The following is a 27,334-nucleotide window of genomic DNA, read 5'->3' as shown; positions in this document are numbered from 1 at the left end:
TATGTGTACCACAATGTACGTAATCATGGTGTTAATTACACCCTTTTTTTTTACATTTTTTGTTAGCAGCACGGAGTTGTGTCGCTCCGAATTCATGTTTTTTATTGGCAAGCTGAATTGTACATTAGAGGTCGTATATGCGTGCTAATCCACGGCTCGATCTTGTCATCAAGTCAGATTTCTCTCTCCACTAACTGATTATGATCCTCTTGTCTAGGTGTTGTATACCGTTTCATGCTCTCTATCTCTACAAAAAATACAACTGATCTTTGGAATAAATAATAAGCCAATGATCTTTTGAATTTTTACTATTTTGTGGGGTGAAGAATTTCTAAGTATCACTCAAGTGTTTTGTTTATGTGAAATCCACGTTTAAACTAATACTCCCTCTATCCCATATTTAGTGACTCAAATTTTGCCTAAATATGAATGTATCCATACATAAAAACGTCTCGCTACATGAAATATTTCGGCACTTGATATGGGATGAAAGGAGTACATGAAAAATTGTTGGCAAGAGAAATTATAAGAATAGCCCAGAGTAATTTTCAATCGGTGGAATTGATTAGAGTGGACGCATTTTTTTTCTTCCTATGAAATCTAATACAAATGAATTCTAATGAAAAAAATCTTACGGATTGCAATCGTATGAATCAAACGATCCACATAGGAAAAAATCTTGAGAATTAGGATCGTCCAAAAATGCTTTGGAAATCTTTGATTCAAATAGGACCTACTTTGCACTCAATTTCAAAGGAAAATTTCTACTTGGCCAAAACTCTTGAAAGAATTCCTCTAGTTCTATGACAACTATGCCACACGTTATAAAAAAAATTCATGTCTCAGTCAAACAACTTGTCTTCCTCACTTATGTGTTTTTTTTAGAACCACTTATGTGTTTTCTGATCCTAGAGAGAACCACATGTCATGACATTCCTACATTTTTAAAAATCCCGTGAATGAAAGAGGCTCTTAGACCAACGGAGGTATATATACATGTCATTCCTGTCTAATTTCAAACGCAAATATAAATATGAAATGATCGACTAAAGTTTACCGTGGAGCCAAAACAAAACTCAGCTGATTGTTGTGCATTAGCTATAGCCTGTTCTTATTATTAGTAGAATTGGGGAGCAAAAGTACCACATGAATCTCACACGCGTAAAATGCATGTGGAGGATGATACCATTGACAGCGACCGACCGGTGACTCGCTTCCTCGTCGTAACTTATGCCTTCCTCGCGAAGGATCGATACGGCCAGCCGTGCACGTAAGTACTAACTGGTTACTAACTTAATTTGGCTGGGTTAACACACTTGCTAACTCCTCTAAAAAGCACACCATCCTTTCACCAGCAAAACAGCTAGCGGCAGTGGTAATTTTGGCCTTGGTAACACTGGGAAATGGATGCATGTGGAGATCATGTAAATGTGGATCCGGAAGCAGGGAGGGTTCATGTTCATGGGTTCTTAATTATACACCCAGGAAAAACTTGTGATAATTCTGTAGCGTGAAATATAATATAATGACCGCAGAACTAATGAAGGGAATATTCCTTGTTTCTTCTCCACTCATGGTGCATCCTAATTCACCTCTCCCGGACGAATTCCCGTTGACTCGGTGCTAATTTGGTCCAAATCAAGACTCGTTTTCCATCTCAGTAATTAGACTACTCCCTCCGTCCAACAAAGAATGTCTCAATTTTGACCAAATTTGAATACATCTATACACTAAGTCATGTCTAGATACATTCAAATTTTAATGCACTTGAGACATCTTTTGTTGGATGGAGAAAATATGAAATCCTAAACTATCTCAAAATATGATTTATTATTGAGCGACTAGAGCGCATTGTGTCGCTGCTAGATGACTAAAGATTTCACGTCACGGCAAGAACATCACGACCGTTGATGCAACACTACCGATTATCATTGTTGGACCAGTAACAAGAAGCCGCACATGAAGAATATGGGATCAATTAAACACTTACTAAGTTCAGATAGGCATCACCGTGCTTTAGTCTTCTTTGTTTTCGATTGAACTCGATGCAATGTGGAAGCAGACAATCTTCGAATGTGCGAAGAAACAGAAAAGAAAAATGTTTTATCTGGTATGAAAGCCATTTTTGGTACAAGTTATCTAGTTGGAGAGAGGTGTGGGTAAATATCCAGGAAGGTACATTGGTAACACGCTTGGTTGACTTCTTATCCACCCAAGGAGATCAATTTTGTTCGTGTTCCTACGTAGCTTATTTAATTTTTTATCATGTTCATACATAGATGATGTCATTTCGGAGTGTGTTCATACTTAGATAAGAGGATATGTTGGCAATATAAATCCTACGGTACCTCGAACTTTAGACATTTGTAGCGATAGCTATTCTTGGATCAATACCTCTCCATTCTTCATCGCAAGTAATGAGTATCGTACCAAACTCTCGTACACCTTCATTAGAGCTAGTGTGCACCACATAAGAAGTTAGATAAATGATGGTAACATGCTGAATCTTATCTCGATTTGTTTTCTAGATTTTTGTTATGTATCAGTATTCCAATTCCTTTTACAACGCGTCACGTAACACTTGACATGTCAATAACGCCAAATAACAACTCGGTAAAAAAAATACTGTTACTATCAAACTATTTCTTCTAAAATTTGTGCATCCGAAACATAACCTTAGAAAATCCTCACCCGATTACATATTCTCAAAATTTTAATTCCATCATGGATAGAAATATCCACATGAAACCCGAAACAAATAAAAATGTTCAATACCGACCAACACGCCCATTTGTTCGTGTATTGTTTGTTCTGGTCACATGTTGGGCTCCAAAACACCCACCTACGATTGATAAATCCCTATTTCATGATAATCATGCCTTCAACATGTGAACTACAATAATCAGCTCAAGAAAACCCTACGATAGTCCAGCCTAGCAGCCCCCAAAATAAAATAAAGAATAAGCAAAGAGAAAGAAAACAATTCAGGGTAGTCAAACTCAAACAGCCTGATGCTCTCCCCAGCTGGCCCCACAACGCCTTGAGAAGGAAGGAAAAAAAGCTTAAGCAAAAAAGCAAGAGAGACCCACTGCGTCCTTTTGTGTGTAGCTTGCCCGTGTGCGCGGAGCAGATGGCGTCCTAGACAACCTGTGTGCAGTCGGTCCGAGACAGAAATGGGCCCCAGACTCCGCCGAGTTAGCCCCACGCATCTTCCGACCCTCTCTCAAGTTACACTTGCCAGACATGTGGGTCCGGATGTGACGTGCCCCACCAGTCGGTGACTGTCAGCTGGGTGTAGGAACGCGTGCTTCCGCTTGAAAAGACCCTTCCCATTTCCTTCCCACACCAAGGCAGCCAACTCGTGAAGCAAACCCGTCCCGCTGACATACCGGGCCCGCAGGCTTGCTGTCCCGCGGGCTCGCAGCCTGGCCAGGCTTTCTTCGACCCGCCAGCTCTCGCACTAACCACGAGTAACTTCACTGACTGGTGGGGCCCACGTGCCAGCGAGTTTGGTGCGTGTACGCTTGCCCGCGTGCGCGTAGCGAGGTGCCGACCTCCCTTCTGCCGGTGCCTTGTCCCCACGTTGCAGCCTGGTTCAGGCGTCGGATCGAGATCTGACGGTCAGGGGCGCGCTGGCTGGGCCCGGCCGACCGGTCAATGACGGTCAAAGCGGGCCGGGTGACCGGCTGTACCCGGTCGCCCACCGCGAAGCTATTTAACCGGCCGCTGCTCCGCTCGTCGGCGAACGCCGCCGCCCACACACAGACAGAGGCAAAGCACGGGAAGAAGAAGAATAAAAGTACAAAATAAAATAAAATAAAGCAAGGGGAGCACGAGACGGAGGAGGAAGAGGAGGAGCGATTGAGGCCGTGGAGGTGGAGCGAGAGCTCGCGAGGTGAGATTTTTTTGGTCTGTTTTATTTCTTCTACTCCGCACGCGATTGCCCCGCTTAGATTGGGAGAAAGGGAGACGGGGGGAAGCGGGCGAGCGAGCGAGCGATTGCCACCGGGTAGACTGTGCTGCTCGCCGATTTCTGCGGGGATTTGTCTTCCTGTTCGCGGTGGGGTTGTCGGGGGATTTTTTCGCCGGGGAGAGCGGGCCCGATTCTTCCAATGCAGCGCCTGGATTTCTTTTGGGGCCGCGGTGGAAATTCTGTTACTTGCTCGTGTTCTTGAATCTCCTTACTTTTTTTTTTTGCTCTATTGGATTTCGGATTTTGTTTGGGCGGAGTTCAGGCTAGGGTTTTTATCTGCTACTGGTGAGGAGGAGCGATTTGGGGATTTTTATCTTGCTGCCCTTCTTCGGCCTCGTCTTGCCAAGCCCAATCATTTTTTCCCCACCTTCCCTATACACTACTCCAAGTCCTGGACACCACCTCATCCTTCCAAATCTTCGTCGCTCGTTACTTGCACATGGTTCTCCATGTGTTTTGCTTCTTTAGTTTTTGTTGATATCGGTTGTTTTCTCCTACGCCATTGCTGACCCTGGGTGGCAGATTGGAGGCCGCAGGCAAAGTTGTTTTCCAGGCTTCATTTGTACCTTGTGTTGTGGCCGGAGATCCTTATTCTAGGATTTTTGTTGTTGGAGGATCTGTTTTGTGTACAGTTCTCAATTTCAGCTTCATATTGTTCTTGTTTTCGCCCCCCTTCTTTAAAGAAATTAGTTTCTTTTTAACTGAGTAGTATGTTGTAAAATCTGTCATAGTAAAACTTATGAGTGTATCGCTTTCTGTAAATTTTTGTTTCATAATCTTGATGAAAAAGGTCAAATAGCCAAAAAAAGAGAGAAGGAAAGCTTGGTCAAAGCTGATATAGACAAAGAAAAATTGGAATTACATTTTGTGTTTGAAGCGCGTAGTCTTGGAGGAGTCGACCAGCCGTGGAAGCTAAAAAACAGTAACTTTTTGTCTTGCAAATGCACTGGATCTTGAGAGTTGCTTTGACCAGCTAAGGAACGTCTAAATATTGTGTTCCTAAATGATCGTACGGTTTTGTATTGTGCAGTTCTTCTCTTTCTTTGCTTGTTTTGGCCGTTATTTGAGTTAGATCAGAAGAAAGTTGTTACACTGAACTACGAAGGTTCCTTCTGACAGTGTGTTACAATTTTGTGCTCGTTAGCTTGCTCTCCTCAGGAATACTTGCGGCTGAGTTCTGTTTAAGGTGAACCAAGTCTGCACCTTTAGCTTCTGAACTAAGTGTGCATCTCTGTAACAAGTAAGTAGAAGTGCTATTACCCAGCCAATTTCGAAAGAAAAAAACAATTTCGACTTCTGGACTAACCCCATGAGTCATGACTCATGAGTATTGCCTGCATGATAACCAACAGGAACACCAATTACCTCTGTAGGAGGAAAATAATCACATGAAAGAAAGCTGTAGCAGAAGTTAATGTTCAATGCCTTAAATGGATATTGCAGAACATTTTGCCACCTTTCATGGCTCTTTGTGTGATTCAAATTCCTTGTGAATGCTGATCACCTTCAAATTTTCTTTCCACGTTCCTTTCTGTACTGAAGGATAAATTTATCTTTTTTGGATTTATTTGATTCTTCGGTAGTAAATATTTAATCATTATATTGACCTTCTCTCCCAATTGGTTGAGTTAAGTGTTCTCTCCATCTTGTTCTGTTTTAGTTAGGTGGTGAACTGCTCATTATTTAACAGTGGAATTTGTTCTTGTGATTTCCTTTTACTTCTGTCTGTTAACTATCCAGGTGGTTGGTTTTGTGACCTTGCAAGTTTGCATAAGATGACCATTGAAGAACTTCTCATATGCTGCACTACCAGCTCCCTTTTCCTGCCTACACCTACTGTCAAGATGAATAGAAAGAATTTCTCAAAGATAAAAGATGAATAGAAAGCAGAACTCACTTTGCTGTAATGAACTTGATTATGTGGTCGTGTTAATGCTATTTACCAATTCAAAACTGTTTTTGTTCTTTTGTTTCACACATTGCTGTTTTTTTATTGCATCTGTGGACTGGTTTGTAACTCAAATTGAGATAGTTTATTTGTCATCTTCTCCTGCCTAATCTTTGTGTCTGTGTTCTTTTGGAAATTGTTTGACATGGGTTGGAATGTAGGTAGTTGTAAACTTGTAATTCCTTGTGAAGTTCAAGTTAATGTAGTTCACCTGTTAGATCTGATCGGCATTTACATTTTGATGACTGCTAGTTTGATCTCTGTTGTGCTGAGAAAAAAAAGCTGCTCCTAATGTTAAAACTTAGAAGTTAGAATTAGGACATTGTTGAGCTGTTGGTTCATAAGCTGATTGGTTTGAGAAATTTAATAGTGACAGTTTCCTTGTTTGGTTTTCATGCCTTCAGAATCTTACTGATAACCCTTTATATTTTTCAGTCAAAATATTTGAAGATCCGCAGTAGTTTCCCTTGACGTTCTTCACCAATAAGCAAGATTCTTCAAGGTGATGGTTGAATCCCAATACTGCTGACCTCCATGTCTGGGGCCCCACGCTCCAATCTTGGACTTGTTCCCAGGGACATGAATGGTAGCATTCCAGTTAGTACTACAAATTCTTCTGGGCCAAGCATTGGTGTTAGCTCTTTGGTGACCGATGGTAACTCATCACTCTCCGGAGGTGCCCAGTTTCAGCATAGTACGAGCATGAACGCTGATTCATTCATGCGCCTTCCTGCCTCCCCGATGTCATTTTCATCCAATAACATCTCTGGCTCTTCAGTCATTGATGGCTCCATCATGCAGCAAAGTCCACCACAAGAGCAGATGCAGAAGCGGAGATCATCTAGTGTAACATCACAACCTGTGATTGAGGCTGGTGGCTCATTTCATGCTCAGAAGAAGCCAAGGGTTGATCTTAGGCAAGATGATATCTTGCAGCAGCACTTGATTCAGCAGCTGCTCCAAGGTCAGAGTTCTCTTCATCTCCAGGGCCAACATAATCCACAGCTACAAGCCTTGATCAGGCAGCATAAACTGGCACATATTCAGCAACAGCAGCATCAGTTGTCGCAACAATTTCCTCAGGTTCAACAATCTCAAGTTGGCATACCTCGGCAGCCACAGTTAAGGCCGCCACTAGCACAGCCTGGAATGCAGCTAGCTGGACCTGTTAGGACTCCTGTCGAGAGCGGGCTTTGTTCTCGAAGGTTAATGCAATATTTGTATCATAAGCGTCACCGGCCAGAGGTGAATTTTTGCATTATATACAATTATACATTGAATTGATTATGGGATACATGCCTTTGAAAGTACAATGACTCACATATTTCTTGCAGAATAATCCCATCACATACTGGAGGAAGCTTATTGATGAATATTTTGCACCACGAGCAAGAGAAAGATGGTGCGTGTCATCATATGAAAAAAGAGGGAATTCTCCAGTTGCTATTCCACAGACATCTCCGGTTAGTTAACAGTTTGTACCTGGACTTTTATGTATGCTCTGGAGTTTCCTGATCTAACTCTGCTTTCAAATTATTGTTCAAAATAAAATTATTTAGCACCTCCTTTAAATTCTGCCAGGTGATTGAACATTATATTTCTTTAGCAATCATCTATAATGGTAGTGAGGAACACGTAGCATCTGGATGAAATATTTGTTATTGTAGCCTGCAATAGCTATTTCTTAAAAACGTCCTGCAATAGTTAGTAGATTGTATATTTATGTTTCGTCGTGTAATGAATTCAATGATAGCTGACAAACTGATTTTTGTCCAGTTTGCATGTATGGTCGTTATCAAGGGTAGTTATTCCGAGTTGTTGCATCATGTCTATGAAATCATAGTCACACGGTTCTACTTTCTCCTTGTTACAGGATACATGGCGTTGTGATATTTGTAACACACATGCGGGAAAGGGATATGGTAAGTTGATTGCAACTCTGATAATTATGTTCCTGATGCTTCTTTCATTAGTTTGTTAAATCTTTGTTAATTTGTTCAATTCCTCTTCATGATTGCTCATGGAAGATGAATACTGATTTCTTTATGATTATCTGTTATAAATCTATTAGCCAAACTCAATATTCTTTTACATGTCATGCACTTTACAGAAGGCAATTGACAATAATACTTTATACAGAAGAAATGAAGCATCAAGAGTGTGAATAAATATCTTATGAATTGTCTTCACCCTAACATACTACACCTCTCTCGAGCAGTACAGAACAAATCATAGTCATGATTGAATTATAGTGTGTATGGTTTTGGCATTGCATTTATTCTACAACACAGCAGTGATTAGTTTGTGTTATCATCGTGCACTTCGCTCCTCCTGTTTCTTGGACGAGCACCTTAATGTCTGTTTTTTTGGACTCTTTCTCTTTTGCTCCTTCAGTATGTTATTTAATATCAATGTTTTTCTTCTAGCTCACTTGGTTTTTCCCTTTCATGTCTTACCCATCTTACAGAGGCTACTTATGAAATACTGCCTCGACTCTGTCAAATTCGATTTGACCATGGTGTTATAGATGAATATCTATTCCTTGACATGCCCAATGAATTCCGGTTGCCCAATGGGCTACTTCTCCTTGAGCATACTAAAGTCGTCCAGAAGAGCGTCTATGAACATCTGCATGTTACGCATGAGGGGCAACTGAGAATAATATTTACTCCAGAACTGAAGGTATTTACCTTGCCCATGCCATAGCACCTTTTGAGTGTATATTTGGGGTAGCATTTGGGGATATTTGGATGTTGCAGAGGAGGCCCAAATGAGAATAATTATCTGCCCCCCTGGAAAAAAAAGAGAATAATTATCTGCATAATTGCTTATGCAGATTATGTCCTGGGAGTTCTGTTCACGGCGACATGATGAGTATATCACTCGCAAGTTTCTGACACCACAGGTAGATTTCTTAGACCAGTATGCCTTTTCTGTTCCATTTCCTATTTGATTAACTCTAGTTTAAAATAGTGCACTTGTTTGGGGGTTTATAGAAGTATAGATTACTTGGATCAATCTTAAGGTTTTGCTATTTGGAAGCTGTCTGGTTTTTTCTTCATTTTTTGTACTGACCGGTTTATTTTTAACTAACATAGCAAGAAGCAACTCTCTTTCGACTAGTTTGCCTAATTTTAAATCTGAATCTGTGGCTTTTGACAACATGCTTTAATTCTGGTGCCTTTTGCCTTTCTCTTATGTACATGTTTCTGTTTTTTCAGGTTACACATATGCTGCAAGTTGCCCAGAAGTATCAAACAGCTCACGAGAGTGGGCCTGCTGGGGTATCAAACAATGATGCACAAACCATTTGCGGCTTGTAAGTAAATCTGGCATGCATCAGCATTACTACTGTAACAGCTGCCTCTTAGTTTTTCTTTTGGCATGATAAATCACAAAATACGTAGTTGATTCTGTTTAAAGCTTACCTATGCACTATCCTAATCCATGCAAGGACATCCTTTTTTCTCACTTGTAGGTTTGTGTCAGCATCACGGCAACTAGCAAAAAATCTAGAACACCACAGCTTAAATGAACATGGGCTCTCTAAAAGATATGTTCGCTGCTTGCAGGTAATCAGATTTGCCCTAGTAGTATTTATCCTTCTCTTCCCTTATTATTTAGAAACCATTGACATTTTCTGTATTTTTTTAAAGCATGCATTGTATGCTTCTATTCCTTGTTTATTTATACTTGCATTCACGGCATTTTGGTTTCTTATGTGCTCTTCTCAGATATCAGAGGTGGTGAATCAAATGAAGGACTTAATTGAGTTCAGCCACAAGAATAAGCTCGGTCCTAAAGGTATGACAATGTCCATTCACCAGCCAGTATCATCTTTGGTGTTTATTTTTGTGATCAATTATCCTAAAACAGTTTCTTCATGATCAATTTATCTGTAGTTTGCATCAGATGTCAGAACCAAGCATGACATCTGATTGTTTCTTTCAAAGATGTGTAAGCCCTGATATTTTTAAGAGAACCTACAGGAATAGACAAACTGCATTCAGACTAGCGCAGCCAAGATCATGCAGTTGCTATAGCACTTCGTAAACTTGTGGTTGTTTCCTGAACTAATAAGGCATGTGTATAGCGAGCTAGAACATGAGCTAATTGGTTGCAATCCTAACAAATAGTACCAAGCTAAACATCTTATATGCTGTCTCTGTTGCTTCATGGTTTTTGCTGCTGATAACGGCTAGTCATGGCAAAAACAGCTGCTCCTTTCTCCTGGAAAGTTCATTAATGTTCTGATGTTCATCTGTAGTCGTTCCTGCTTTGCCTCATTGATCTGTGCTATAAGATGTATAATGTTTTGCCTGTTCATTTGCAGAGGGCCTGAAGAATTATCCCAAACAAAACGGACCAAAGCTTACAGTGCAGAATATGCATGAGGCAAAGGTGATCAAAACAGAAATGAACACACATGTGAACAATGATGTTCCAGGTGTTGGAGCCATTGGAAATAATCCGCAGAGTGCTGCAGCACAAAATAATTACCAAAATATGCTGAGAAGCTCTAGTACAAGTCAGGGTTTAATTCAGCAGGATTCATCACAGAACGCTGCGGGACTAAGCAACTACCACAATATGCATAGAAGCCCGAGCGCAGGCCAGAATATGCTTCAGCAGGAGGCATCAAATAATGCGGCCATGCTAAACAGCTATCAGACCATGCTTAGAAGCTCAAGCGCAAACCAGGGTTTGCTTCAGCAGGAGGCATCGAGTATCTTTAAAGGTCCTACAGCAATGCACAACGGCATTCAGTTGGAAGCGTCTAGGTCCTTCCGTGCGGCTCAGCTTGGGCAATTCCAGCATCCCATGTCGTTTCAGCAAACTATGCCCCAGCACCAGCAGAACAATTTCCAGGGTCTGGGTGTGAGTCCACAATACCAGCAGCATGTGATCCACCAGCTGCTGCAAGAAGCCAAGAATACCAGCAACCGGGCCCTGACGCAGCAACAGACTCCTAACACTCCCAGCGCCAATGGTGGTCTCGCATCGGGCGCTGCAATCACCAACAGCGCTGCTAGCGGAGAGCACTCACAGCAGCATATGAATAATGGCGCCGCCACAAAGGGAGCTGCTCCAATGTGTACGACGGGGCCTAGCAATCTGATCAACAGCGGAGCTGGCATCGTCCAACGAAGTAGCAGTTTCAAGTCAGTGAGCAGCAACCCTGTTGCTGCAGCAGCCTCTTCTGGCGGGAATGTCGTGACTCCCAAGGCGGAGTCTATGCACGAGATGGATGAGCTCGACCATCTCATCAACAGTGAACTGGTGGGGAGCGGGCTGTTCATGGAGGAGCAGCAGGGTGGCGGCGGGTACTCTTGGAACCTCTGAGATCTGCTAAATCAACCTAATGTTTCTTCTCTACTCTGTGACTTGTGTTTGCTGGGAAATTGCCATAGATTGTCGGAAGTTTTTCTTCTTTTTTAAATGTTTTTGTTTCGCAGTCTGGAACAGTTTCTGATGATCATACACTGATGGTACTCTTCAGTTATGTGAGAGAGAGTGTGAGCTGGCTTGGGAGCAGCGCGACCCAGAGTTAATTAACTATGGAATGACATGCTGTGGTTGCCATTTCTGCTGCAATTCTTGAATTTCCTTTTTCAATTCGATTTGAATATTCCTCGTCTGTGCATAAACCCAATAAAGGAATATACAGTACTCCTTACTAGAACAGCAGGCTAAAAAAAAGTATGTCAAGAGCAAGAAAATTTCACTTTGATTTATACAGTTTTAAGCTTGCCCATGTTTTTGAACTACAAATCTGTGCTAATCGGAGTACTTGCCCATGTTTTTGTTTTCTACACTTGAAGAGTAGACGATTCCAGCTGAGGATGAGATGCCTGGAAGGCACAAACACTTCGTATTAGCAAACTGGGAAGCAATACGCATGTCAGTATGTCACAACAGTTATAAAAAAAGCAATACGCATGTCACAAATTGCGGTGCACAGAGCCCTGATTTGTCCCATGTTTACCATAAAACCATGCTGAGACAAAACCTGCATGGCACGGGTCATTGAAATTTAACAACTTAAATCTTTGTACCATGGTTACATGGAGGGAAGGACCTAAATGAGATAAATGTAACAGAGTTAGAAGCAAGAAGCCAAGACAGGAGAGGACATGCCACATAGTCCACCGTCACCGTGGACTAATAATAATGATTATCCGCTCATGCCCTAGTCTACCATGAGCCATAGACTAATAGTTTATTATTTTTTTCATTTTTTCTCTCCCTTCCCTTCAATGATAGCTAATTTCTTTTGTCACTGACTTTTTAGCCTATATAACATTTCTACAAAGGGCTATCTATCACCCACACTCGACTTGAATAAACTCAAGTGGAGAGTTAGAAGCTTCGAAGGGGATCTAGTTCCAATATTTTAGAAAGACCCGTTCAGTCCGGACTCAAGGGAAATGAATCGGGTTAGTGTCTCAAGTGTATCTCCACCTGATTACTCGGTAAAACCCGTTCGGTCCAAGGCCGAGACGGCCTCGAAGGATCTATCACACCAAGTGACTCGGAAATATCTGTCCAGTCCGAACATGTGAGGCTAACGGTTTCTTCAAAGCCTTTCTTAACATAGGGCTAAGTTGCACCCGCGGGCTCGACCGAACCTATTAAAAATATATTGATGTGTCAACTTTATCAGATGTACGACTACCTTCTCTTATAAGACCGTCATATATGGCCTAATTTACGTCTTCTACCATCAAGTATTGGCAACATTGCAACCGTTTTTTTCTCTTGCTGTGTCTGTGAAGTGCTGGGAAATCCAAAATCTAGTGTTTCTTAAAATGTAGACTGCTTTTGGAATTCGAAACTCTGAAAGGCGCACTTATTTTCCATAACAACGTTTTGATGAAACCACTAATTTTCCCTGTCATATGTATTTTTCTTCCTCCGTCCAACAAAAGATGTTTCAAGTTTGTCAAAATTTAAATGTATCTAGACATGACTTAGTGTATAAATTCATAAATGCATTCAAATGATGTATTTGACTAAGGATGCTTTAGAACCCATCTGTAGAATACTTTCACAGGCCTCATCCAACGCAAAACCAATTTTGAACCCCTCTGAACGTTGACGTCACTGTCGCGTAGGCCCCGGTATGACAGGGCCTTCCAAAAATTGGCGCGCGAGCCCGCCCAAAGTAGGAGCGGGGCATCGCTCGCACCTTGGCAAACGTGTTCGGTTTATGGGTGTCGGCGCGACGCCGTCAGTCACTGAACGATCATCAACGAGTCGCCTCTCACCCCCCGCAGGGACGGGTTAAATCTTTGCGGAAGCCATCCCGCGGCCCTCTTATAGGCAGCCGCCCCCGTGGCTCCTCCGTCGCCTCACGAGGTGGGACTAAAATTCCAAATACCACGCGACGCTAACAGACACACACACCCGCAGCAGCTCAAATGAAGCCCAGCTCGGCCCACAAAACTTCGGCCCAACCCTCGAACACACCCATCCAGTACGCCATTGGGCCGACCGCGATGTCCGACGGCGTCGCCTCCGAAGAAGCGGGCCGCCACCGTGGAAGGCCTCGTCGACGATGACGGGCGACTCGAAGATGGCCGGCGGCGCCGCCGGGGAGGAGGACGGGGACCATCTTCCGTGCTCTTCATCAGGTGTCCGGCCAACTCGAGCGTCAGGTTAATTGAAAACTGAACTGGATCTACTCATACCACCAATTCTTGCATATTTGGAAAATGCATGAATCGCACTGGTATATATCAAATTAAACCTTTTTCAGTTTCTTGTTTTTTTTTTCAATTCGAATATCCTCATTTTTTCAAAACCCCAAGAGAGGTATAGATAGCACTAGAACACCAGGTTAGAAAAAAGAAACATGACGAAGAACCAAGAAAACCAGCTTGACTTATGCTATTAAGCTTACGGAAATCATTACAATGCCAAATTACAAGAGGAGAAAAGTGATTCCGAACTAGAATCCCTGCCAATGCGAGCACTTGCTGATGAGTTCCTTTTCTTGTTTTTCTACTGGATGAGTAGAAGATGCCATCTGATGGTGAGATCTAGGATGGTCCGAACACTTCGTATTTGCAAACTGGGCAGGTCTGTTTCACAAAACAAACACACGTCACAATTTGCAGTACACAAAGCCATGATTTGTCTCAAGTTTACCATAAAAACCATTTTGAGAATCTTGATCTAAAGCTGGACAAAACATAAAACGTTTACCTTGTCGATCTTGAGCCATTTAGTAACGCAACCTGCATGATAATTATGTTTGCAGGGCAAGGTTATGAGCCTCTCTCGGTTTCTGAAAGCTGACAGACATATCGAACAGCTGCATGCATCCATTGGTCCAAGGAACCAAAGAAGAAGAGAAAATCATTAGTACAAAGATAGATAACTTTTTGTTATCATGAGTAATTTGATGGAGAAGGTTGTGGACTCACTCATCAAGGTTGTTAGTCTTCCTTGAGAAGAACCCTGACCTGTCCTTGTACTTCCATGGCACCAGAAATGACATGAGTTCGTCAGATAAACCTCTGCTCTCATTTCCTACTGATTCCACAAGTTCCTGCATTTGCTGGAATTGTTACCAAAGAAGGGATTGGAATCAGAAAACTTTGAAAACCGTGATTTCTATGGGAATTAGATTTTTTTTTTCTGGATTTCCGAACAGGGGCCCTATAGGGCCTTTGGACATGTAACACAAAACAACGTGAAAATTTCTTACACCACAAACCTCATATGTCATGCTGTCTGGATCAATATCATCGTTGTCATCATCATTGTCGGCCTGTGTGCCGATATCAGAATATTTAGTTTGATTTAAATAGCAAATAATTAGCTCAAGAAATAATTATCGAGCCGCATGCATAATAATCACCTCTTCTTCATCATGATCATTGTGGTGATCATCATCATCATCAGTGTCTGATGGGGAATCAACACAGCTTATGTCTGAATTTAAGCCAAAACACCAATATATCAGGTGATCAACAGTTTCAGCACCATGTACCTTGGCTGAATTTGAATCACAGGCATTGTGCATCGCATACCGTCCTGTTCGTCGTCGTTCGGAGGCGTTTCGATCGTTAGATCCTCCATCTCCTGCAGCTGCATAGCGTATTCGAAGTCGGCGGCGATCTGTTCATCTGAAACTGCTGAGGTCTCTATAGTGCCACTGCTGCTCTCCCCATGGCAGTAGTGTGAGCTCTCAGATGGACCAGTGGTTTTCGCACCCATGATAGATTGGTACAGGCTCTCCTAAACAAAATTCAGAAAGAACAATACCATAAAAGGTTTCCGAATTCAGATATACCATGGTTGTGCATCGGCAGAGGCCAGGGGTACCATCTCTATTTTTCTAACTAGAATTACCAAACAACTAAACAAGAACTGAACAGGAAGTACAGATGCTAATATCAACCATTGTATATGTACCTGATCATGAAGAACATCATCAATACCAAACTCGAGAAGGCCATCAAAGTTGGCTTCATCGCTGTCGGAGGTGACGTAGTGCACGGTGACCCTCCACATGGCGCCAGGCGGCCCCACTGTGGCCATGGTTACTGACTCCTGAGGCAACAGCCAGGAGTTACCTGCAGGCCATGGAAGAGGAGGAGCATCCTCTCAGAGTTGATTAGCATCAAGAAAAAATTCTGGTCATGAACAAGATGCCAAACCTTCCTTGATTTGACATAAGAATTCATCTTGGAAGAAGAAAAAAACTGGAGAAGAATTCTCTCTCTGGAACGAATTTGAGGAAACTTTTTTTTGGACGATTCATGGGACGAAGAGTAAAGTGGGTGACGAACAATTGAACTTTCTAGATATGAATAAACCCAAGGGAGAGAAAAGGAGGAGTCAAGAACATGATTGATTGGAGGAGATGCTTACCTTGTCTCTGTTTCTTCGATTCTCCTTCGGCCTGCTCTTCTCTTCTCCTAGCTGAGAGCTCTCACCTCTTCTCAAGGTTGGATGGATGGAAGCTTTGTTAATGAGATGGTGGGTGGTGGTTAGCTCCAAAGTATTTATAAACGCAGGCCGCTTTCCCTGTCTCCGTTTCTGTTTGCCACTGCAGTGTGATTATGATAATCCCGTTTGATACCTGCCGTAATCACCTATAATCAGAAAGGTTCACTGAACAGTGAATACACCAACTGAAATAAACATCAATCAATACAAGATTGCCTTGTTAGTTGTTGTCTCAAATAATTCCAGCTGTTAAGCTTATGCTAGTTCCAGTTGTGAACAGCTGCATGAGCAAACTGGCATGGTCTGACCTCACCTTGACGACTCATATGGTTACATCATCTGAAAACGAAGTCTCCATTCGTTGCCGGTGGGCGATGACCTCGAGTCTTCTGACGACAATGATCATCACCTGTTTTTTATTGTCTGTTTGTTTGTTTGGGGCTTAATTATCTGTTCCAGACCTGTTTTGAAACATTTATCTTTTTCATGACAGTTGTACCTCTTGAAGGATCTAATCTGTAATCACATGGAGCTGAATTCAACACATGGATTTTATGTTCTTAAGATAACAAGTCACATCACATGGAGCTGAATTCAGACAGGGATTTTATGCTCTTATAAATAACAAATCATCACACAGAGCTGAATTCAGACAGGGATTTTATGCTCTATGGATCATGATAAAACCCACACCTTCCTTGTAATCGCAGAAACAGTAATAACAGCATGTGTAACCTTGAGCATGTTCATGGACCTGCGTCTAGGAACATCACAGCTAAGCTATTTTTAGAAGGAACAACATCCTCATAATTGCATCATTGTTTCAGGTCGTGTTCAAAAACAAAAGAAATTCTCTAGTCAAATGGTGATCTGCTCAAGATATACACAACACTAGTACAAGTGCAGGAATCTTGACAGGTTCCAACCAGATGATTAGGTAGCAATCCTTTTCATGGCCCCTCTCTCACCCAATTAGCAATAGTCTTATGTGGCTAAGAGACCGACCACGCTACCGATCTACGATCTAGATTAAACAAACCTCCGTGGCCGTTCGATGCAAGGAAAATTCCACCTAGGATTAATCTCGGTGTCGACACGAGAAGATCGGTTACCAAGACTTGGGGTCCGGGTCAACCATTAAGTAATGGGGGCCGTCAGGCTGATTCAGCTTCTTGTTCTTAATTCAGTTTGATTCGAACAAGATTTTGTTTTCCTGTTAGCTGATGGAGACATATTATTATTTAATATGGACAACGAAAATGTGAGATAATCATCTCTGACAAAATCAGGGTCTTCGAAGTCTTCCAAGGTCTATCCTTGCCATTAATTTTCTACCAGCACGGTCTATTTGGGGCTGGTTTTAACTGGGCTCTATTTAAATGTTAACTACATGGCATTATGCGGTATAGATGTACATAAATCAATTTCAAGACATCAGGTGTCAACTTCTCATGACTCAGAATAGTCATTATTTTCCCAGAGTCTCCATTCAGCTTATCCGTTTGGTTTCTGAAGATACTATACACATACAATTATACAAAAAAGCATCCAATTGGCATTCTGTAGCTCTTGATTCCAATATGCTATCAATGGTCATAAATCACACCTCTCTTGCATCAGAAGTTCTTGAGAAATGCCAAGAAATAATCCCATTTGAGAATTACTCCAACCGACCAAAAGAATAGAAATCCTGAAGTAGGGAAAGAAACTTATTACTTCACTAGTCAGTTGCTTGCAAGTGCAGCGAGTCACATCAAGTAACTAGTTGTGAAAATGACCTGAATGGAAGTGTTCTTCACAAGCACATTGACCAGTGTCCTATGTGAACACATCTGTTTCCTTGTTTCTGCTAGTATGTTCACACACACAACTTAGGCAGTGGCCACTTACGATATCTAGATTGATGTACACAGCTCATAAAAAAGTTGCAGTTTTATCTTCTCAAGCACCAAAGTAGCTCAAGCTAATTCCACGAAAGCATGGCAAAATATACAGGTGGATCAACGACAAATGAGGCTTCTGAATTTTCCCTGTTCCCAGCAAAGACGAGGGAGATCTCCAAACTATATCTGAAAGTGAGTGTAAAGGGAAACCAAGAACACAGTGGGCACAACGACGATAGCACCCATTCCTCATTATAAATCTGAGGAATCCAATGAGAGTGCCATAGCCTGATGATTTTAACTAGTCTGAAGTTTCTTTGTGTGAGCTGGTACCTGCCATGACAAATAGCTAATTAGCAAGGGAATTTAGCCGAATGCAGCAAAGCAGAAAGCATAAGCAAGTGAAGCACATACACTAACAAACCAAATTATACACCAGTAGTTTATGTTCATTTACTTATCATGTCAGTTGTCAGATATGGACTTTGAAATTTAAAGAAAAATGTACCTTCTTGGGCTAGATCTTCCATGGTTTATCTGCAATACGCCGTATGGTCTTGCAACCATTAATAGCAAGCACAAGATAAACATCGATTTTGATTTATAGGAAAAAAGAGAAGAGTCGATGTCCAAGGTGGTGCTATGCATTCACTTGATTTCTCATCTCTTCTGTTGCCAGTTTGCCACCTTGATCAATTCCTTTGTGTGTCAGTTTGATATGAAAGCTCAGAGCAAGAAGTTCATGGGCAATCTCAGAGAACATTACCACAGTTTCTTCGCATCTCCAGGGGGTTACATGCTACATAACTAGAGGTAACAAAAACAGCCTACCACTTCTTCCATATTTTCTAAGTTAACAAGCTTCATGATCATTGTGACACTATCCAGGGTTTTGTATATCTCCTCAAATATTGGATGTGACATATCCTCAACAAGGAACTTGTGCATCCTGCCATCTAATTCAATGAAGCTGTACCCAGCTGATTTCTTGTGGTCTTTCTCCTTGAGTAACTTCCAGACCTGGGCAACACCATCCCATTTACCAGATGACGCGTATATGTTGGAAAGGATCACTAGGTTTGCTGTATTTTGTGGCTCAAGATACATGAGTTTGTCCACCGCTGTTTCTGCCAGTTCTATGTTGCCATGGAAGCTGCAGGCACCAAGCAAGGCTCCCCAAATGACGGCATCAGGCTCCGCTGGCATGCTAATTATCATACTGTAAGCTTCTTTCAAGAGACCAGCACGCCCAAGCAGATCAACCATACAACCATAGTGCTCAATTCTTGGATTAATACTGAAGTCTGCTTCCATCGAGTTGAAGATTAGCTTGCCTTCATCCACCAAGCCACCATGAGTGCAAGCCAAGATGACTCCAACAAATGTAATACCATCTGGCTTGACCCCTGTCATCTAAATAGTAAAATCAGCTTCAAGTTTCACAAGGAAACATGTGAAATATTGCATCTTGAAATGTTATAATCGGAAAGGCTGTTTTAAGATTACAGATCACTAGTTCTATGCTAAAAAAGCTTTTCTTTCCTCTGCCAAGTGTTATCTTTGAAAGAAAAATTGCATTGAAATGACATGAGTTGGTATCGAAAAGAAGTACACAAGGCTATTTGAGCAAGAAATCCTCACCCTCAGCTTATGGAACAAGGCAAGGGCTTCCATCCACAGACCATGCACCGCAAAGGCCATGATCATTGTGTTCCAAGAACACAGATCTCGCCGATGACCAATCCCCTGAAACACCTGCCAAGCTCTTTGAATGCTTCCACACTTCGCATACATCTCCAACAGTGCATTTGTCACGAACACATTCCCCAGGTGTCCTTTACCCCTGGCGTACTCCTCCACCTTCGTCCCCAGCTCCATCGCCCCGACAGCCGCGCATGCAGGCAGCACACTGCTCACGGTCAGCTCATTTGGCTGCACACCGGCCCCCTCCCACATCTCCAGGAACGTCTCCACCGCCGCCTCATGCCGCCCGTTCTGCGCGTAACCGGACACCATCGCGGTCCAGGAAACCACGTTCCTCTCCGTCATTTCCCCGAACAGCTTCTCCGCCGCGTCGACAAGGCCGCACCTCGCGTAGGCCGACAGGAGCGCGTTGTACACGGCCGTGTCCCTGCGCGGCATTTCGTCGAACACCCGCCTGGCCTCGTCCAGGAGGCGGCTCTTGGCGTAGAAGGAGACGAGCGCGGAGCCGAGGAAGGGGTCGCCGGACGCGAAGTGGCCGGACTTGACCAGCAGCGCGTGGGAGCAGAGCGCGAAGGGCGCGTGAGAGGCGGCGGCGGGGGAGGAGAGGAGGAATGTGAAGGATAGAGGCGTGAGGAGGCGGAGGCGGTGGGCGCGGGCGAAGGTGGGGAGGAGGAGCGGGCTCGGGCGCGGGAGCGAGTTAGCGAGCGCGTGGAGCAGGCGGTCGTGGAGCGGCGCGGAGTGGGGAGAGGACGCGGAAGGGTAGGAGGCGAGGAGGAGCGCGGCGTAGCGGTGGTCGCCAGCGGCGAGGACGCGGAGGAGGAGCGGCTGCAGGCGGCGCGCGCCCCCGCGGAGCAAGCGCGCGTGCAGCCGCTTCGCTTCCTCCATGGGGGCCGGCATCGAGTCCTGGATCCCCAAGGAGAAAAGGCCCATCCGGATCTATACCACGAAATGGGCCCACGGAAGAAACTAGAGGAAGCCCAGAGGCCCAAGAATGAGGCCCATACAAAAAATGTAGGCTTCTAATAAATTTGCAAGTCTGTCTAAAAAGAGCAGACCATGTTCTCGACAAAAGAAAACAAGAACACAAAATGACAAAGTTTCTCCTGAACAGCTTCATCTCGCCAGTAGTTCTAAAAAAAAAAGCTTCATCTCGCCAGTATGCACCTACGAAGCTAGCTCTCATTAAGTTATTTGTGGCTGAATGAATACATAGGACCATTTGAAGATGTTGACATGTTCCGTGATCTTCTCTGCTCCTATTCTGGTTGATCAAATAAATCAGGGTTTTTCGTTCTATGATGATCAGACGGCCAAAAAAGCACAGTGTGCGTGATCGGGCGGCTGGCCTGGGAGTACAGATCCGTGAGAGAGAAAGCTCGGTGGCTCTCTTTTGTTCTCCTACTCCCCGTTTAACAAAAAATATCTCAAATTTGTTAAAATTTAGATGTATCTACACATAACTTAATGTATAAATGCTTTCAAATTTAGTCAAAATTGAGACATCATTTGTTAGTTTGTTGGACGGAGGAAGTAGTATTTTTTTTGAGACGGTGTTTGTTCTCCTTAATTAGCTGACTCTAATTTTGAAACGAGAATTAACTGAGTCTGATGAAGTGTGAGTAGTATCTTATTTTTGCTTTTTATTAAAATTAAGGTGCATGTTACTCGTGGATCCCATTATTTTGGACCTAGCTTAATCAGCTAGGCAGCTTGTCAGTTCGTAGAAGAAGCTGTTTTACGATACAGTACTATGTAATTAATTAAGGACCATCATCTGAAATCTGAAGACGTTGATTGGTACTACGTTGCTTGCTCCCAGTGCAGTGTTGCTCCTCGCTAGATCTGTGATTGGCTGAATATATGTTGGTTGAGATTCCCTTTCGCCCACCCAGCTGGCAACGCGGATCCGTCCAAAATTGCATATTCATCGATCGTGATTCCTTTCTTTTTATTGTTCATATATTCATCCAATTCTTGCTCTGTTTGTTTTTTCTGCTTGGTGCATTTTAGATGTGTGGCGCTGGTAGGCAGGTAAGATCAGGCTAGAAACTGGTGATCCGAGAATCATGTTTCTTCTTCACTTACTAAATCGAATCGAGCAGGCATTACGCCAGTTATCATGTCTCTCCATATATGCTACGTAGTACCTGATTTCCAGGATGGGTTCACTGAACCTGGCCGGGAATGTGGCGAGTGAGGGAGTTGATCCCTTAACGTATGTATGTTCATCATCTCCTGCTACTTCTCTTGACCTCTACTCTTATCCTTGCTATTAAAGGGGAGTTGGTGATGGTGTTGCACGCTTCTTCCCCTCCGCTCCCACACTCATCCTTTCCACAGGCCCAATCGTCGAACCATCACCATTTTCTCATGATATATTGACTAGACAATCAAACTCCAAGTACTCAACAACAAGAAACCTCTCAAAACTCCGGAACTTATCAACACCATTTCCTAAGTCCTAAGTTATCCACTCACTTGCCCTATCTAAATCTTTGACTACCATAATCCATCTCCTGGCATTGTCGGAGTGGAAGTGAAGGAAGGATTAGCATGGGTATGTTGCTTCTTCTTCCAAATGTCATCTACATTTCGTTGGCATTATTGATTCGTCCAAACTTATGTGCATGTGTGGCCAGGCATTACTCTCTAATTTCTTGCATAACACAAGCATTAATCTTGTTAAACGAAACAATAACATCCATGTTATTGCCCCTTAATATGATTGAAATTTCACACATTTCGCTCATTGTACATCTTTGTGATATACAATTGAGAGAATGCCATTTTTTCTGTTACATATTGCTTTATTACCCCTCTATTTTAGTGCATTAAGCATAGCATTTTAGATTACATTGAATTCATATAAATCTTTGAACTATAGTACAATGGAATTCAAACTAATATAATGCCATTTCACTAAGAAAAGAACGAAAGGCCTACCAACGACGCTAATGCCATGCACGCGATGTTGCCTTGCGCCAAGAGAAGGGGTAAGGATATATGTTGCCATTCACTTGATACACGCTGACGTGTGACACTTGATATATACTCCCTCCGTCATCCATCGTGAAAGGCGACGAAAAATGCGCAAACGTTTCTTAGAGCTAGGAAGGCACGTACACGTGACGTCCAAGGTATGCCGAGCTAGAGTGGGAAAGATTTTCCCAAGAGAGAGACAAAGTAATGAAGGAAAAGATACTGATGTTTCTTATGAAACGACCCGAAATCATGTAATCACAGTTCTTCACACCCACGTTTACACAAATAACACGACTCTTTGATCATTGCTTCGACATTTTTATTTGTTGCCACGTAGCAAAGCACGAGACATTTATCTAGTCTTTTAAAAAAATCCCAATAACCGTCTAAAACTACACATTACTAAGCCTAACATGGCACTCTTTGGAAGATGTAAGTAACTTAGTAATCGAAATGTTAGCACGACCTTTTGTTTCTAAGGGAGTGACACAAAGAAAAGAATATATATGACCTGATTTCCATCACAAGCCATGAATCAACCGAAACAAAATCCGGAGACATGCCTCCTCGAAACAAGTCGTTGACCCCCTCCTCCCGGACTCCCGGTCAGGTGCATATTGCTTGTGGTAGTTGCGGTTTAGAGGTAGCAGCAGCAGCTAGCCGTTGATATTTTCCACTACAGACACGTCCCTATCCCACAAACGCAGATCACAATTAATCCAAACTTAATTCCAACCCAACGCAACAGGAGAGACAGCTGAAGGTACAATAGCGCGCGGACCCAATCAAGCCAGCTAGGCAGGAGGTAGAGTCCCAGCTAGGCAGCCATGGCATCCTCCTCCTCCTCCTCTCACCAAGAATTACAGCAAGCCCAAGAAGATGAGGAAGAAGATCACCATCAACAGCTGGGCAGCCATGGCGACGACCAGATCACCTCCCCTCTCCGTATGCGCCGTCTAGCTAGCTAGCTTTGCTTTGCTTGCTTCCTTCTTCTCCGCTGCTGCTTGTTGTTAATTATTCCGATCCTAAACTGGTGTCCTTGTTTCAGTACAAATTTAGGATTGGAGGGAGTACTGTTCTTGCTGCTGCTAAGTGCTGATAACAATTCATTGGTCATTGGTCATTGATTGTTTCCTTCGCCCCCTGCAGTGCTACAGAAGCCACCGCCGTCGCCCCAAGGCTTGGGGGCGTCGGAGGAGAACTCACCGATCGAGCAGGTGGCGCTGACGGTCCCCGTCGGCGATGACCCGACGACGCCGGTCCTGACCTTCCGGATGTGGGTCCTGGGCACGGCCTCCTGCGTCGTGCTGTCCTTCCTCAACCAGTTCTTCTGGTACCGAAAGGAGCCGCTCACCATCACTGCCATCTCCGCCCAGATCGCCGTCGTGCCGATGGGCCGCCTCATGGCCGCGCTGCTCCCCTCCAGGCCCTTCTTCTCCGGCACCAGCTACGAGTTCACCCTCAACCCAGGGCCGTTCAACGTGAAGGAGCACGTGCTCATCACCATCTTCGCCAACGCCGGTGCCGGCAGCGTCTACGCCATCCATGTCGTCACTGCCGTCCGCGTCTTCTATGGGAAGGAGCTCACCTTCTTCGTGTCGCTGATCGTCGTGTTGACGACGCAGGTGCTGGGGTTTGGGTGGGCGGGGATCTTCCGGCGGTATCTTGTTGAGCCGGCGGCCATGTGGTGGCCGACCAACCTCGTCCAGGTCTCCCTCTTCAGGTACCTTACTGCGTTTTCTTCCTTCCTTTATTTCTTTCTTCCGCCGGCAAGCAATAATCCATTTTTCAACTTCTAATGACATTATTACGTAGTTGCTTAGTTTAACTAATTAACTAGCTAAATATTTCATACTGTTTTATCGATGATGAATAGAGAGTTGACCGATTGATGATGAATAGAGTCCCCACATGATTTAGAAAAGATAAACATTTCATGACGTGCAAGCTAGTGCTTTAATTTTGCAAGCAATGTGTGTATATATAAACAATCCGTGCATGTTACTAGCTAGTAGTTGGTTATGTATGCATTCCTCAACTAATTGCAAGTAGCTAGGAGTAGTAAAGACCAGTAGCTCGTTAGTTAGCTGTGATGTGTGATGACACGTCAGAGTGGCCTAGCATGGAAGAGTAGGAACATTGGTTTAGTTAGTTAGAGTGTTAGTTTGGGATTTCTAACTGAGAAAATGAAATGATGACAAGAAACGAAATTACGAAAAGGAGTACTGTTGATAGTGATGGGATCATCCGACCAGCCAATCAGCCATGCTCGTGGCGACAGCTTCAGCTTTCAGCTTGTGAAACACGCATGCCAGATTACATGCCACGCGAGATTTTTGTCCATGCCAGATTATTATAAAAGAATACAAGTATATGAGATTACCATTGACTTGATAGTTTAGATATATATTATTACTATGGAGCTCGTGCATGAATGACCCAGAAATCATGACTACTGTCAAATTAAAAGATACTAAATCATGATAAACGTAAGAAACGATGATTCAAACAGTGGGGAAAAAAGGGAAGGAGTTGAATAACCTTTGGCTTATCTAAAAATAAACAACGAACTTGCACATTTGAATTTTATTTTAGCTAAAAGGAGTTGAAAATTCTGACCAGGGCGCTTCATGAGAAGGAAAAGCTGAGCAAAGGCGGCCTCACACGCAGCCAGTTCTTCGTGGTGGCATTCGTCTGCAGCTTCGCATACTACGTCTTCCCAGGCTACTTGTTCCAGATGCTCACCTCTCTCTCCTGGATCTGCTGGCTGTACCCGAACTCCGTGTTCGCCCAGCAGCTCGGCTCAGGTCTAAAGGGACTGGGCATCGGCACCATCGGTCTCGACTGGGCATCTGTTTCCTCCTACCTCGGGAGCCCTCTTGCCAGCCCTTGGTTCGCCACTGCAAACATCGCTGTAGGCTTCCTCACCATCATGTACGTATTCACACCCATCGCCTACTGGTTTAATTTCTATAAAGCACGGAACTTCCCCATCTTCTCCTCTGGGCTCTTCACTGAATCTGGGCACAAGTACAACATCACAACCATCGTGGACGAGCATTTCCATTTCGACACAGAGGCCTACGAGAAGAATGGTCCACTATACCTCAGCACTTTTTTCTCTGTCACATATGGTGTCGGTTTCGCATCCCTTACCGCAACAATCGTTCACGTTCTCCTCTTCCACGGAAGGTAAATCCTGCCAAAATTTGTCAGTCAGTTTTGCAGAATCACATGATGGCAACAGCTAAGAATCATGATGCTTTTGTGCAGTGAAATTTTGCAGTTAAGTAAATCAGCTTTTCAAGGGAAGAAACTGGATGTACATACAAAACTTATGAGGAGATACAAGCAGGTTCCTGAGTGGTGGTTCATCTGCATCCTTATTGCCAACATTGCCATCACGGTATTTGCTTGCGAATACTACATTGAGCAACTCCAATTGCCCTGGTGGGGTGTATTGCTCGCATGTGCCATTGCCTTTTTCTTCACCCTCCCAGTCGGAATTATCACAGCAACAACGAACCAGGTATGGATTCTAAAGATTTGCATATTATGCCATACAGAACTAGAGCACCAGTTCCATGTTTTTTATTCTTCTGTTGTATGTTTATTTATGCAGACTCCAGGATTGAACATCATCACAGAGTACATCATTGGGTACTTGTACCCTGGACGACCCGTCGCGAATATGTGTTTCAAGGTATATGGCTACATCAGCATGACCCAAGCTCTGACGTTTCTCCAGGATTTTAAGTTGGGCCACTATATGAAAATTCCACCAAGGACTATGTTCATGGCTCAGGTAAGCTATTAGCCATATAGTTTATCTGCCATTTCTACCACACAAATGCACACAAGGTCCTGTCATATTGTGTTCACTAAGCAACCTCTTGGAACATGACAGGTGGTCGGAACTCTGATTGCAGCATTTGTGTACCTTGGAACAGCATGGTGGCTGATGGACACAATCCCCAACATCTGCAACAGTGAGCTCCTTTCATCAGGCAGCCCTTGGACCTGCCCTGGTGATCATGTGTTCTACGATGCATCAGTCATATGGGGTCTTATTGGCCCACGCAGAATTTTTGGGGACTTAGGAACTTACTCGGCGATAAACTGGTTCTTCTTGGGGGGAGCAATTGCCCCACTCCTTGTCTGGTTTGCACACAAGGCATTCCCAAACCAGACTTGGATCTTACTTATCAACATGCCTGTGTTGATTGGCAGCACCAGCTCCATGCCGCCTGCAACAGCAGTCAACTATATCGCATGGATATTTGTTGGGTTTATGTCAGGTTATGTGGTATATAGATATCGACGTAACTGGTGGGAGAGGCATAATTATCTGCTTTCAGGCGCACTAGATGCTGGTTTAGCATTCATGGCCGTCTTAATTTACTTATGCCTCGGTTTGGAGAACATCAGTGTAGACTGGTGGGGCAATGATTTGGATGGGTGTCCCCTGGCTTCTTGCCCCACTGCTAAAGGTGTATTTGTCAAGGGGTGCCCAGTGTACAACTGACCATCTCCTCATACCTGGCGACTGGTGGTCCCTGTGTGGAGAAATTGTTAAGTGTCAAGGAGCATGCAAGCATCAATGTAAATAATAAATGTTTGTTCTGAAATCATTCAGAGATGAGAATTTTTTTTGAAACCCAGCACGATCACTGGCTGTTTATTAGGATGGAAACAATTTTATTGTATTGTTCAAAGTTTCAGGGAGAAACATAATGAAATTTTTAATAGTAATTGCCTACAAAAGAATTTTATTCTAGCTTTGAAAGAAGTCATTCCCTGATTCTCTGATATCTAGTAAAAGCAGGAAATGCATGACTTGCAACTAACTTTATGAGTGCACTTTCTTGCTTGCTATGTAGTACT

The 27,334-nt window shown here is 43.3% G+C and overlaps 4 protein-coding genes across 6 annotated transcripts; 2 read left to right on the top strand and 2 right to left on the bottom strand.

The window, feature by feature from the left end:
• The first annotated feature begins 3,735 nt into the window (after positions 1 to 3,735).
• LOC100842018 (probable transcriptional regulator SLK3) lies at positions 3,736 to 11,537 on the top strand. 2 transcript variants are annotated; one of them, XM_024456521.1, is made up of 11 exons: positions 3,739 to 3,895; positions 5,118 to 5,213; positions 6,357 to 7,166; positions 7,256 to 7,384; positions 7,795 to 7,843; positions 8,389 to 8,603; positions 8,758 to 8,826; positions 9,143 to 9,240; positions 9,400 to 9,493; positions 9,656 to 9,725; positions 10,255 to 11,537. In XM_024456521.1, exons 3-11 carry the CDS (start codon positions 6,456 to 6,458, stop codon positions 11,262 to 11,264), a joined length of 2,445 nt encoding a protein of 814 aa, XP_024312289.1. In that variant the 5' UTR covers positions 3,739 to 3,895; positions 5,118 to 5,213; positions 6,357 to 6,455; the 3' UTR covers positions 11,265 to 11,537. The 2 variants fall into 2 exon arrangements, with proteins under 2 accessions (XP_010228043.1, XP_024312289.1); XM_010229741.2 differs by lacking the exon at positions 5,118 to 5,213 and having other exon boundaries at positions 3,736 to 3,895.
• A 2,240-nt stretch (positions 11,538 to 13,777) lies between these two features.
• Positions 13,778 to 15,963, bottom strand: LOC100841715 (E3 ubiquitin ligase BIG BROTHER). Of its 2 annotated transcripts, none has more exons than XM_003564286.4 (8): positions 15,804 to 15,963; positions 15,345 to 15,505; positions 14,960 to 15,167; positions 14,788 to 14,861; positions 14,644 to 14,697; positions 14,351 to 14,484; positions 14,130 to 14,238; positions 13,778 to 14,005 (listed from the first exon to the last, which is right to left on the bottom strand). In XM_003564286.4, exons 2-8 carry the CDS (start codon positions 15,468 to 15,470, stop codon positions 13,964 to 13,966), a joined length of 747 nt encoding a protein of 248 aa, XP_003564334.1. In that variant the 5' UTR covers positions 15,471 to 15,505; positions 15,804 to 15,963; the 3' UTR covers positions 13,778 to 13,963. The 2 variants fall into 2 exon arrangements, with proteins under 2 accessions (XP_003564334.1, XP_010228042.1); XM_010229740.3 differs by having other exon boundaries at positions 14,351 to 14,475.
• Positions 15,964 to 17,305: 1,342 nt separating this feature from the next.
• LOC100844637 (pentatricopeptide repeat-containing protein At5g08510) lies at positions 17,306 to 20,368 on the bottom strand. The gene is made up of 4 exons (XM_010229738.3): positions 19,406 to 20,368; positions 18,273 to 19,177; positions 17,660 to 18,097; positions 17,306 to 17,571 (listed from the first exon to the last, which is right to left on the bottom strand). Exons 1-2 carry the CDS (start codon positions 20,363 to 20,365, stop codon positions 18,572 to 18,574), a joined length of 1,566 nt encoding a protein of 521 aa, XP_010228040.2. The 5' UTR covers positions 20,366 to 20,368; the 3' UTR covers positions 17,306 to 17,571; positions 17,660 to 18,097; positions 18,273 to 18,571.
• Positions 20,369 to 23,191: 2,823 nt separating this feature from the next.
• On the top strand, positions 23,192 to 27,227 carry LOC100841411 (oligopeptide transporter 7). Its single transcript, XM_003564285.4, has 6 exons — positions 23,192 to 23,395; positions 23,600 to 24,173; positions 25,073 to 25,642; positions 25,724 to 25,979; positions 26,073 to 26,255; positions 26,358 to 27,227. The coding sequence occupies exons 1-6, from the start codon at positions 23,278 to 23,280 to the stop codon at positions 26,973 to 26,975; spliced, it is 2,319 nt and encodes a 772-aa protein (XP_003564333.1). The 5' UTR covers positions 23,192 to 23,277; the 3' UTR covers positions 26,976 to 27,227.
• The last annotated feature ends 107 nt before the right edge of the window (positions 27,228 to 27,334 follow it).

The sequence above is a fragment of the Brachypodium distachyon genome, chromosome 1 (assembly GCF_000005505.3).
Source record: "Brachypodium distachyon strain Bd21 chromosome 1, Brachypodium_distachyon_v3.0, whole genome shotgun sequence".
NCBI classification, from domain to species: Eukaryota; Viridiplantae; Streptophyta; class Magnoliopsida; order Poales; family Poaceae; genus Brachypodium; species Brachypodium distachyon.
This window is presented reverse-complemented; position numbering and strand designations above follow the sequence as displayed.